The sequence below is a fragment of the Cherax quadricarinatus genome, chromosome 29 (genome assembly GCF_038502225.1).
Source record: "Cherax quadricarinatus isolate ZL_2023a chromosome 29, ASM3850222v1, whole genome shotgun sequence".
Classification (NCBI taxonomy): Eukaryota; Metazoa; Arthropoda; class Malacostraca; order Decapoda; family Parastacidae; genus Cherax; species Cherax quadricarinatus.
The window spans coordinates 15,798,171-15,812,389 of NC_091320.1; the positions used below are offsets into that span (position 1 = coordinate 15,798,171).

Sequence of the window (14,219 nt, forward strand, 5' to 3'; positions counted from 1 at the left end):
AAGATTCTCTATCATTTCATAAGAAAATATAATTTTTTTTTCTGAAAAATTTTCAACCCTGAGAACAAATTTAGGAGAGGGCCTCTCAACCCTGAAAGGGTTAAATGCTCCCCATTTTCATTTACCCCTGGCACCCCTGATTTTCCTACTACTCCCTCTACAACATTTTTACCCACTTTAGCATTGAGATCCCCAACCACAAGTGCTCTCTCACTTGGTTCAAAACTCCCCATGCACTCACTGAACATTTTCCAAAATCTCTCTCTCCTTTACACTTCTCTCTTCTCCAGGTGCATTAACACTTACTATAGCCCATTTTTCACACCCTACCCTTATTTTACACCACATAATCCCTCTTTTCCTGCCATAACTTATCCTTCAATATTATTGCTACTCCTTCTTTAGCTCTAACTCTGTTTGAAACCCCTGACCTAATCCCATTTATTTCTCCTCACTGAAATTCTCCCACCCCGTTCAGCTTTGTTTCACTTAAAGCCAGGACATCCAGCTTCTTCTCATTCATAACGTCCACAATCATCTCTTTCTTATCATTCGCACAACATCCACACACATTCAAACATCCCACTTTGATGGTTTTCTTCAAATCTCTCAACTTCCTTCAGTCAGTGCTGGGGTATTGTGATTTACTGGATTCTGAAACACAAAAGTAAAGGGGATATACACCCTTCCAACAAGGATGCCATATGTACCTGTTTATTGAACTAAAAGGAAGGTGAATGGTGTTCTTTTGAGCACCAGTTTTCTGGTCATTATTTGACCTATATCAGATATATGTAGGCAGAGACCACTGAATGATCTTTTGGTTAAAATGCAGGATTTCATTGTGCATTATATCCATATACAATACTGTTTTTAAACTTAGGGAATTAATCAATTTTAGGATGCTTTTGTGGAAAAAATAGCCGTGAAGTAGTGTGCACTCAAGAGACATTCGACATAAGCATCTACGAATGTGAGGACAAGTGCTTACGCACTTTAGAATGTAATAATCACCAGTGTAAAGCCAAGTGTCACCCTGGAAGCTGCAAACCTTGTGAGAGAGCAGTACATACCATCACACGCTGTCCCTGTGGTAAAGTGAGTTCCATTTTTTTTTTTTAGCATAGAAAATCATTCTTTGATTAGCTTTAAGTACTGATATAGAAAGTCTGTTGTTTCTCTCTTATTATGCCTTGAACTGTAAACCACTATTAAAGTTAGTTTATTAACAGTACACTACCCATTAATGTCAGAATTACATTCTTGAAAATTTTCATCCACAGGAGGGCCCCACTTGTACTGCAGGTTAGGTTCCAGGCTGTCACTGAAAAGTGGAACATAACCTTTTTTCACTTTCAGATGTATGTAAAAGCCTTTGTGCAGAATGCATAAAGGCTGTAAACAGAGAATAAAATAACTTTGGATGCTCAGCTTTAACGTTAAGTGCGTCAGGCTGAAAAAATGCCAGAATAGCAGAACAAATGCCAAATAAATGAAAAGTGGGTATAATTGAAAACCGCTGTATCAGGAGAATGCTCATTTGAAGAGGGAGGGAGGGAATGTAGGCCTTCTGGGCCGAGTTAGGATGTAGCAAGGTTTATCATCTTGCTTAAATGTAGGAGGCAGAATCAGCTAAGCTTTTTTTGAGACCATAACTGTTTCAATAATATTTCAACCTTACACTTTACCTGGTACTCAGCAGGCTTTTTTCCAGTAATTCTACTCTGTCTCTTGTCCCCATTACTGTTACAAAGTACAAATGATCTGTGTATACTCTCTGGCAGTCCTTAATCATCTTCACTTCTAAATGTGTATTTTGAGCAGATACACCAACTACTTCAAGGCTATAGTATTATATTGTGTGCAGTATGAAAAATGGGGATATGCAATCAGAGTTGTGAAAAAGACATTTTTATTTAATTATTTTTATATTATCTATTTTAACATTTTGACACTGTTAGCATTTAAAAAAAGAAATTTTCCAAAAAATTAATAGTTCATTGATAATGTTAAGCATGTGTGCCTTTAATGAGCCTTACCAGCTGCCCCATGTGGGACGTGAGTTTCCTCTTATCTGGTACGCATGTAACAAGTATTTTCTTACAAATAAATAGGATGTGCAGTATTTTTAATTTCCACCAACATTTTTTTTTATTAACACTTTTGCTGTTGGTCATATACGTCTGCATGATTGGGGCCAGTGTTACTTATGTAATTGTACACTTAAATCATAGCACTCTCAAATTGCTGTAATTTTTGTAAGTATTACATCAAATTTTGCATTTTTGGTGTTATAGTAGTCCTGCCGTGGATACCTGAAACCATGGATAGTAGTGAATGCTTCAAGTCATTTTTTGTTTACATACATACCTATTGTAAAGTTTAATTGATAAATTATGCAAAATAAGTATAGAATTAGCACTTTTTCACTGATGGGAAACATTTCACAGCTTCTCTTAGGTGTTGAAGAACTGCCATTATTGAAGAGTGAGACACTTATGCAACATATGGGAATCTTTATTCAAGAAATGTTTTGCCACACAGTGGCTTCATCAGTCCAATACAAAGTAGAAAGGTGTAAGGAGAGGAGGAGTTTGAGGTAATCAATCCCTCAGCCTAGAGTTGATGTGTTCAGTCCATCAATCTTGTAGAATGTACAGCATAAGGTTGTAGAGGTGACTTATATACTCTAGTCAGGTGAGGTGAAGCAGGAGGAGGCGGGGTCATAGTGGTACTATCCACTAGTCGAAGTAGGTCTTCGTCCAAAGGTTGGACAAGTGTTGAAGAATTCTTTGTAACAAGATCCCATGATGCTGCAGTGTCTGACAGATGTGATGAATGGTTTGAAAAACCGACAAGTTGAAGATTGAGACAATTATGCAACATATGGGAATCTTTATTCAGGCAACGTTTTGCCACACAATGGCTTCATCAGTCCAATACAAAGTAGAAAGGTGTAAGGAGAGGACTGATGAAGCCACTGTGTGGCAAAACTTTTCCTGAATAAAGATTCCATATGTTGCATAAGTGTCTCAATCTTCAACTTGTTGGTTTTTCAAACCATTCATCACAACTGCCATTATTAAACAAAATTAAGGGTTATTTTCAGGCCATGGTAAACCAAGGATAACTGAAACCGTGGATACTAAATCCATGGATACAGAGGTTCTACTGTATTACCTTTAGAAAAGCATTATTTTAGGTTGAACACTTTTTAATTTCAACCTAGAGAGGCTTCAGTTTTGAGGGTGACTACTGTGAAAGTGGTTAACTTTGCTGAATTTTGCTAGAAATTTTAATTTTCATAGGTTCCCTTGGAAAAATTGTATGAAAGAGATGGAGCAATTCAGCGAAAATCCTGCTCGGATCCAGTTCCCACCTGCAGTCAACCCTGTCAGCGCCTTCTTAAATGTGGAGTGCCAGGGTCATACCATGAGTGCCAGGCACTGTGCCATGAGGGGCCATGTCCGCCATGTCCTCTTGAAACTCCTGTTAAATGCCGTTGTGGTGCTATGGATTGCAACATTCTCTGCTCCGAGTTGACAACTAAAGCTGATGAAGTTACTTGTAAGAAGCCTTGTAAAAAGGTAAGTGGTTCGTTTAAATTTTTTTTAGAATTTCATTTAATATTTGCTGTATTTGCATGTTTAATTTTTAACCCTTAAACTATCCAAACGTAGATCTACGTTCACTCGCTTAGTGCTCCGAACGTAGAGGTACGTTTGATTTTACATGCTTATGTAGAAAAAAAAATGTAGATCAATGTTCGGAGCACTACTCTAGTGAACGTAGATCTACGTTTCGACAGTTTAAGGGTTAATAAATGTTTGAGTGACTTGTCTAAATTACTCTTGCTAGTACCAGAGGGACAATTGTTAGTTAAGCTTTCAGCTGTTTGTTGTAGATCTGTATATATGTGTGATGTTTTCATAGTTGTTTAATATATTTGTAGATGGGGTTTTAAAAGAAGTGAATGGTAGTGTGTTGGGAATGAGTGAGGAATTAAAAGATGTCAGATCTCATACAAAGTGGGAGTCATCTCAGTTACTCTTCGCTGATGGCAGTTTTTGGGGGGATTCTGAAAATAATTTGCAATTGTTGGTGGATGAATTTGGGAATGTATATGAAGTATCAAAAAAAAATATGAGAGAAGGAAATAAAACTGTAGAAAAGAGCAAGGTGATGAGGGTAACAAAAAGTTTATGTAATGATAAAATGAATAGCAGATTGGAGGGAGGGAGTATGGAGGAAGTGGATGTACAGTAGGGCCCCGCTTTACAGTGTTCTGCTAATATGGCGATTTCAAAATATGACTAAAATTTGCTATACAGCAAGTGGTCTTTCAAATACGGCACGCCCCATCCGGTTTGTTTACATTCTTCATGAGCACATCTATTACGTTTGGCAACTTTCCAAAATTTCAAGTGTTTTAAAGTTATTGCGAATTTTATATGTACTCTGATAATTATGCTTATGTGTACCTGTACTTAAATATACTTACACACTGTGCTGGCATGTAGGTACACATTAAAATCACTAAGAGTCTCTCTACTCATGATGCCATAGTAATTTTTTTTTTTCTCAACAAGTCAGCCGTCTCCCACCGAGGCAGGGTGACCCAAAAAGAAAGAAAATCCCCAAAAAGAAAATACTTTCATCATCATTCAACACTTTCACCTCACTCACACATAATCACTGTTTTTGCAGAGGTGCCCAGAATACAACAATTTAGAAGTATGTACATATAAAGATACGCAACATATCCCTCCAAACTGCCAATATCCCGAACTCCTCCTTTAAAGTGCAGGCATTGTACTTCCCATTTCCAGGACTCAAGTCTGGCTATATAAAAATAACCGGTTTCCCTGAATTCCTTCACTAAATATTACCCTGCTCACACTCCAACAGCTCGTCAGGTCCCAAATACCATTCACCTCCATTCACTCCTATCGAACACACTCACGCACGCTTGCTGGAAGTCCAAGTCCCTCGCCCACAAAACCTCCTTTAACCCTTCCTTCCAACCTTTTCGAGGACGACCCCTACCCCGCCTTCCTTCCCCTACAGATTTATATGCTCTCCATGTCATTCTACTTTGATCCATTCTCTCTAAATGACCAAACTACCTCATCAACCTCTCTTCAGCTCTCTGACTAATAATTTTATTAACTCCACACCTCCTAATTTTCACACTCCGAATTTTCTGCATAATATTTACACCACACATTGCCCTTAGACAGGACATCTCCACTGCCTCCAACCTCCTCCTCGCTGTAGCATTTACAACCCAAGCTTCACACCCATATAAGAGTGTTGGTACTACTATACTTTCATACATTCCCTTCTTTGCCTCCATAGATAACGTTTTATGTCTCCACATATACTTCAACGCACCACTCACCTTTTTTCCCTAATCAATTCTACGATTAACTTCATCCTTCATAAATCCATCCGCCGACACATCAACTCCCAAATATCTGAAAACATTCACTTCTTCCATACTCCTCCTCTCTCTTGGGCACATTAAATGTCTTATTTTACGTTAATAAAGACATTTTCATTAATCGATCTATGATACTTTCTTCAAAATTATATAAGAAACACGTTACATTGCATATAAACATTATACACCTACCATTCGACTTACGATCTGCTCGACATACGTCCACTCGACTTATGACCGTGCATCTGGCAGCTGGACTGGGCCGGCTGATGCACACCACTGTACAATATTTGACAATACTCGCGGCGGCATTGAGGTATATGTGGAGTCAAAAAACGTTATCTATGGAGGCAAAGAAGGGAATGTATGAAAGTATAGTAGTACCAACACTCTTATATGGGTGTGAAGCTTGGGTGGTAAATGCAGCAGCGAGGAGACGGTTGGAGGCAGTGGAGATGTCCTGTTTAAGGGCAATGTGTGGTGTAAATATTATGCAGAAAATTCGGAGTGTGGAAATTAGGAGAAGGTGTGGAGTTAATAAAAACATTAGTCAGAGGGCAGAAGAGGGGTTGTTGAGGTGGTTTGGTCATTTAGAGAGAATGGATCAAAGTAGAATGACATGGAAAGCATATAAATCTATAGGGGAAGGAAGGCGGGGTAGGGGTCGTCCTCGAAAGGGTTGGAGAGAGGGGGTAAAGGAGGTTTTGTGGGCAAGGGGCTTGGACTTCCAGCAAGCGTGCGTGAGCGTGTTAGATAGGAGTGAATGGAGACGAATGGTACTTGGGACCTGACGATCTGTTGGAGTGTGAGCAGGGTAATATTTAGTGAAGGGATTCAGGGAAACCAGTTATTTTCATATAGTCGGACTTGAGTCCTGGAAATGGGAAGTACAATGCCTGCACTTTAAAGGAGGGGTTTGGGATATTGGCAGTTTGGAGGGATATGTTGTGTATCTTTATATGTGTATGCTTCTAGACTGTTGTATTCTGAGCACCTCTGCAAAAACAGTGATAATGTGCGAGTGTGGTGAAAGTGTTGAATGATGATGAAAGTATTTTCTTTTTGGGGATTTTCTTTCTTTTTTTTTGGGTCACTCTGCCTCGGTGGGAGACGGCCGACTTGTTGAAAAAAAAAAAAAAACTCGCGGCGGCAATGCGTCATGCAGGCAGCATCAGTTTGAGTAACCCTGCCCTATCAGCAGCATCATCCTGTATTAACTGTACTAACTGGACAGTAAATTTCACCATGGCCCCTAAGATGAAGTCATGGCAAGAAAGGCTCATACTCTTGAACTCTCTATTTGTTTTCACTGTTGCACATAAACTTGTCTGTATCTGTCTGCAGGGCCGGATTACTGCATAGGCAACCTAGGCATTTGCCTAGGGCCCCGCGCATTTGGGGGCCCCGCGGTCCAAGGGGTTCAGGGGCTCATCCAAGACTGCACACATGGTGCAAGTGCAAAGGGGTCCCTACCTAAAAAGTTCAAGTGTTTGGAGAGTAAAATTGATTTTTAAAAATTAATCAAAACAAAAATAAATAATGAAATAAAATAAAATAAAAATAAATAAACCTAACCATAGATGGCAACACTCAACATGCCTTTGTTTACATCAGAACAGCTGTGTTTTCCAGCTAATGGGTGAGTATGGGAGATTCCTCTCCAATTTTCTGTAGTAATTACACATTATCTAGACTTGTACTGTGACAAATTAACTGAAGTGTTGTTGATAGACATTGATGTGTATGGATAAATGTTTGTTTTCGCCTCTAAATGTTAAGGAAGGTACCTGATAGGGTTACTTGACCAGTAAAGACGCATGGACCAGTAAAGACACATTTTTGGTAAAAATACTATAAAGAAAAACCTAAGAATGCAATGTAGGTTTTAAAAGCACTTTGTCCTGTCTTTAAGTCTTTATCATTTCAATAACAGATCTCAATTGATTGATGTTCTACATCACTTCCGTCGCAAATGCTTAGTTTTCAAGTTGCGACGGAAGTGATGTAGAACATCAATTAATTTACTACATATTTCCCCAGAAACACATAAGCCACATCAGAAAATCGTTGGTTGGGTGAAACTGAAAATTGTCCCTGCATTCTTTAATTCTCATGTCCTTATCTATGGTGGTAGGCCATATATCATGCAAAACATAATGATTAGTTTAGTTATGAAAATGGTAATATAAATACCATTGTGCATTGTTCTTGGACTCAGTATGATTTCTGTTTAAGTAAATTGGAGATCAAGGAAGATGAATTAGTAAAATATTCGTAGCCCAAATCACTAACCTAATCTATGGTAAAAGTTCTGTATATGACTCCTTTCTGGTAACGTTTTGAATTTTTAGATGCGCAGCCAGAGGAAAGGGGGCTACAAGGGCCATATCCCCCCAATTGACAGAAAAAAAAATTTAATAATAACTAAAAAATTAATAATAATTGATAATGAAAAATTTGTATTTGCATGATTACAGACAGTGATACATCCTCATTATGGCATCTCGTGAACGTGATGTTGGACATTCTTATGCGAGTGGGTCACAGGAACATGAAAACAGCACTCACAGGAGCTGCATTTTAGCCAGTGTATTTCGTGCACAGAAAAAAGGCTTAATGGATTCTCATTTGGAAAATCAAACTGAAAAAGAGTGCACTTATTGGAGAAAAGTTCTAGAAAGAGTTGTTGCTGTTGTAAAATTCCTAGCTCTAAGAGGACTTGCTTTCCGTGGAGAAAATGAGGTGTTTGGTTCGGAAAACAATGGCAATTTCCTAGGGATCATAGAACTGTTAACACAATTTGATCCATTCTTAGCAAGTCATGTGTCACGCCTTGGGAATGCAGGAAGAGGCACTGTATCTTACATGTCATCTACTATATGCAATGAATTTATTGAACTGATGACTAAGAAGGTCCTCAATAACATCATAGCAGCTGTGAAAACTGCATAATACTTTGCAATAAGTGTAGATTCAACACCAGATATTTCACATACAGATCAATTGACATTCATTGTTCGCTTTGTCGACTCCAGTGGTAAGCCTGTAGAGCGCTTTATAAAATTCATTCCTCTTTCAGGCCATGATGGAGAAACAATGATGAATGTAGTACTGGATACTCTGCTTGAACATGATCTCTCTATTATGGATTGCTGTGGCCAGAGCTACGACAATGCAAGTAACATGTCGGGTAAATATAATGGATTGCAAGCCTGTATCAAGCAAATCAACCCACTTGCTGAATATGTGGCCTGCTCAGCACATTCTCTTAATCTTGTTGGGTCATGTGCTGCGGAGTGTTGTGTCACTGCAGTTTCATTTTTTGGACTTTTACAAGCACTCTTTAATTTTTTCTCTGCTTCAACACATCGGTGGAGTATACTCAAGTCAACCATTCATGGAGATGTCATCAAATCATTATCAACAACAAGGTGGTCAGCGCAGCATGATACAACACATGCTTCGAAAGACAGCTTTGCTGAAATACGTTCCGCCAATCTGAATAGCCTAGGGCCCGGAGACTTCTTAATCCGGCCCTGTCTGTCTGCCTGTATATCTGTGTATCTCTGTGTGTCTGTTTGTCTGTCTACCTGTGTCTGTCTTTCTGTCTACCTGTGTCTATGTCTACCTGTGTGTCTTTCTGCCTACCTGTGTGTCTGTCTTTGTCTACCTGTGTGTCTTTGTCTACCTGTGTGTGTCTTTCTGTCTACCTGTGTGTCTGTCTACTTGTGTGTGTCGTTATGTCTACCTGTGTGTGTCTGTCTACCTGCGTGTCTGTCTACCTGTGTGTGTCTGTCTACCTGTGTGTCTGTCTTTGTCTGCTTGTCTGTCTCAGAGCCACTCATTAAGAGTGTAATTGGTCTTGAAGATGCCATATTAATAATGATAATAACACAATAATAATCACTGAGGCGGATTTTGTATAAAACGTTGATATAGACATTTTGCTTAATCCATCTATGATTTCTTTTTCAAAATTATATAATAAACATGCTACATAACATATAAACACATAAATTAACAAATATGAGATGTTTTTCTGGTCGGCTTGACAGAGTGAACAGGAATCATTCATGTCCGGGCAGGCAACAACAACAACGTTTGTTTACATAACTCACCAACCTTCTACACACTCATTTGTTTATTCATTTAATCTTGTTTACTCACCTCTCACTCTACATTAAGACTACAGATATTTTAAGGTAAGTAATGAGTGGACACGATTATTATACATATTGGTTTAATAATGATAATATTATTAATATTAGTACATATGTATTATTGTAATAATAATAATAATAATTATTATTAATATTATTAATTTAGGGCATTGGAGCACAGATCCACTGTATAGCACTTTGTCTGGATTATTTGGGTTATCCTAGGTAATTTATACTATGTATGATAACTTTACTTATGTGTACCTGTGAGAGAGAGAGAGATACAGAGAGAGAGATACAGAGAGAGAGATACAGAGAGAGAGATACAGAGAGAGATACAGAGAGAGAGATACAGAGAGAGAGAGCGAGCCACATTCAGTCAGCCAATCACCCACCCACCCACCCGGCCACCCACCCAACCACCCACCCAACCAGCCAGCCGGATACGTATTACACATGTTCCAGAGTTGTTTCTCTTTACTTAGGGTATAGGTTATACTACATTCTGGCAGGATGACACTACCAGTGGTATTCTCCCATACCACTGTGTCGACAATACATAAAGATAACAGTAACATATGATACTGTATGCGATGTAAAATTTACAATACAGTTCACTACCATGTATACATATATACAGTACATAAATAATTAAAATATAACAACAGAAGTAAATTATAGTAAAAAGAATGAAATGATGATTGTACATTACAGTACTATGTAGGTAGTTTATATAGGAAAGGTTTGACATTATGCCCTACCCAGTATGTTGGCAATTTTCAAAGGTCCGACTTGCGTCCATTTTGACTTGCGACCGGTTGGTCGGAACCAAGCTTGGTCTTAAGTCAGATGGTAGGTGTACATACACCCACAGAATAAAAATTGACATAAATGTGAGATTTGTTTACAAAGCGGCTCTTTAGAAGTGTCGGAAGAACTACGTTTTCTCTAGTCAAACACTGGGGGATTACTGTAGATAAATATTCCTTTCGTATGCCTTCACTCTATATATAGCAATTTACGACCCTTGTGGGTTTAGTGCTGCTCTTTTATTATGATTATTATAATAACTTGCAATAATATTTGTAATAATAACTTGTAATAATAATTTTTTTCTTTCAACACACCAGCCGTATCCCACCAAGGCAGGGTGGCCCAAAAAGAAAAACGAAAGTTTCTCTTAAATTTAGTAATTTATACGGGAGAAGGGGTTACTAGCCCCTTGCTCCCGGCATTTTAGTCGCCTCTTACAACATGCATGGCTTACGGAGGAAGAATTCTGTTCCACTTCCCCATGAAGATAAGAGGAAATAAACAAGAACAAGAACTAGAAAGAAAATAGAAGAATACCTAGAGGGGTGTGTATATATATGCTTGTACATATATGTGTAGTGTGACCTAAATGCAAGTAGAAGTAACAAGACATACCTGAAATCTTGCATGTTTATGAGACAGAAAAGACACCAGCATTCCTACCATCATGTAAAACAATTACAGGTTTTCGTTGTACACTCACTTGGCAGGACGGTAGTACCTCCCTGGGCGGTTGCTGTTTACCAACATACTACTTAGGTAATAATAATTTGTAATAATAATAATTTGTCAGAGCATCATTCCTTTTACAAATTACATGAGAATGGAAGTGTTGGTCTTTATTTATTCTACTGTACCACTGTGGAGACAACTTGTACACAATGTAAGGTGTTTGTATGAATGTTTATGAACCACAACCAGATGCATCATCTGTTTGTTTACATAGTGGGTGGGGTAGCCAGGCTGGCTTCTTTACACTTCCCTACCTTCCACACCACTTTCTCCAAATAAATACTTTTCACCTTTCACCCTACATTAAGACTACAAATATTTTAAGGTAAGTGATGAATGCACTGTATATGCATTTTATCACTCTGTTTAAGCATCGTCATAGTATATTATGTGTTGGTGGGGGTGGCCAGGAGGGTTACCACACCTAACTTCTTATAGTAAATGCTACTCACCTTTTGCCCTACATTAAGACTACGAATATTTTGAGGTAAATAATGAGTGTACTGTGTGTGTATTTTACTTTTATGGTTTTTTAATGCCTAAGTTTTATTGTTAACGTAATATATGTTAGTGTAAACTTGTCATCTGGCATTTATATGCATTTATAAGTGGAAAAAAATGGCGTTCTGCTTTCCGGCAGTAGCCTGGAACCTAACCTGCCATATAAGTGGGGCCCTACTGTATTGTATTTAGATATTTGGGTCTGAAAGATGGCTTAAACTGTAGAATAGATGAGGGTTAAAAGGTGGGTGGTTTGTCAAGGCATCTGTGGAAAGAAAAAAAGTTTGTCTATGGAGCAAAATGAAAAAGGGATGTGCCAGAATATAGTGGTATCAACTTTTTTATATAGATATGAGGCATGGGTTTTGAATGCTTCAGCACAAAGAAGGCTAGAGGAAGAGGAGGAGTCCTGTTTGGGAGTAGTTTGTAGTGTGAATATTATGCAGACAATTTGGGAATAGAAATTGAAAGGCTATGCTTGGTGACAAAGGTGTAATTCAGAGGGCTAAGGAGGGGTTCGTGAGGTGTTTGGCCATGGATGATAAAGAGGGTGTATAAATCTGGGGTGAAAGTTAGGAGGGATAGGGGATTATTCCAGGAATGGTTAGAGGGAGGGGGTAAAAGGGGCTTTGAGTTTTAGGGGTTTGAACATCCAGCAGGCAATTGTGAGCATGTTACATAATGAATGGAGACTTGACATTTTTATTAGTTACCAGGATTTGAGTCCTGGAGGTGGGAAGGGAAGTATCTGCACTCTGAAGGAGGAGTGGGGTTGTCGCAGTAGAAGCATAAGCTGAACTGTGATGTCAGCACAGTTGTGGCAAGACAGCAGTTGAATGAATGAAGATAAATGTTTTCTCTTTGTGCCATCCTGCCTTGGCAGGAGACATCTATTGTTCCATATATTGTTCCATCTGTAGTGTTTCTTGACACACTGGCCATCTCCCAGTGTGTCAAGTGTTGATCTTCTTAGTGTTTAGAAGGGGAATCCCCTTCCATTAGGACTTGAGGTAGCAAGTCTTTTTCCGGGGTTACCTCCCTTGTTCTTTTAATGCCACTAGGACCAGCTTCAGAGTCACTGGACTTCTGTCGCACAACATATCTGTCCATAGAGGCCTGTACCTCCCGTTCCTTTATGTCATTTCTAAAGTGTTTCACAACATTGTCAGTGTACAGGTTGCCAACACGGCTTGCAGTAGCTGTGCCAGGGTGATTTTCATCCATAAAGGTTTGCACTTTAAGCCACATTGCACAGATTTCCTTAATCTTAGAAGTAGGCAACTTCTTCAATTTCTCTATCCCCTCCTTCGAACCAGTTTCCTCAGGTGTGGCCTCATGCTGATGAAGATGATCTAGCAGCTCGTCAGTGGTTAGTTCTTCATTGTCCTCCTCCACCAACTCTTCCACATCCTCCCCACTAACCTCCAACCCCAAGGACTTCCCCAATGCCACAATGGATTCTTCAACTGGCAAAGGATTCTCAGGGTTAGCCTCAAACCCTTCAAAATCCCTTTTGTCTACATATTCTGGCCACAATTTTTTCCAAGCAGAGTTCAAGGTCCTCTTAGTCACTTCCTCCCAAGCCTTACCTATAATGTTTGCACAATTGAGGATGGTAAAGTGATCTTTCCAAAACTCTCTTAGAGCCAGTTGAGTTTCTGAGGTCACTACAAAGCACCTTTCAAACATAGCTTTTGTGTACAGTTTCTTGAAGTTGGAAATGACCTGCTGGTCCATGGGCTGCAGGAGAGGAGTGGTATTTGGAGGCAAAAACTTCACCTTAATGAAGCTCATGTCCCTAGAAAGTCGCTCTGCCAGGTCTGAAGGATGACCAGGAGCATTGTCTAATACCAGGAGACACTTAAGGTCTAATTTCTTTTCAATTGGGTAATTTTTCACAGTGGGGGCAAATGCATGGTGTAACCAGTCTTAGAAAAAGTCCCTAGTGATCCATGCCTTACTGTTTGCCCTCCACAGCACACACAAATTAGCCTTGAGGACATTGTTTTTCCTGAACACTCTGGGAGTTTCAGAGTGATACACAATAAAGGCTTCACTTTGCAATCACCACTAGCATTGGCACACATCAACAGAGTAAGCCTGTCTTTCATAGGCTTATGTCCTGTGAGTGCCTTTTCCTCCTGAGTAATGTAGGTCCTGCTTGGTAATTTCTTCCAAATCAGGAATGTTTTGTCACAATTAAACACTTGTTCAGGTTTCAGTCCTTCACTGTCTATGTACTCCTTGAATTCCTGCACATATTTTTCAGCTGCTTTGTGGTCCGAACTGGCAGCCTCACCATGCCTAATCACACTATGAATGCCACTACGCTTCTTAAATCTCTCAAACCAACCTTTGCTGGCCTTAAATTCACTCACATCACCACTAGTTGCTGGCATTTTTTTAATTAAATCGTCATGCAACTTCCTAGCCTTTTCACATATGATCGCTTGAGAGATGCAATCTCCTGCTATCTGTTTTTCGTTTATCCACACCAGTAAGAGTCTCTCAACATCTTCTATCACTTGCGATCTCAGTTTCAAAAACATAGTTGCACCTTTGGCAAGAAC

General features: G+C 39.2%; 1 protein-coding gene across 4 annotated transcripts in view; it reads left to right on the forward strand.

Moving 5' to 3' along the window:
• The window catches only part of LOC128690369 (protein shuttle craft-like), a gene marked incomplete at its 5' end in the record, with an annotated part of 249,204 nt that overhangs the window by 41,540 nt on the left and 193,445 nt on the right, over positions 1 to 14,219 (forward strand). For all 4 annotated transcript variants that reach the window (XM_070089620.1, XM_070089621.1, XM_070089622.1 and 1 more), the window contains 2 exon segments: positions 902 to 1,098; positions 3,309 to 3,587. In XM_070089620.1, the coding sequence (XP_069945721.1) occupies positions 902 to 1,098; positions 3,309 to 3,587 (476 nt within the window).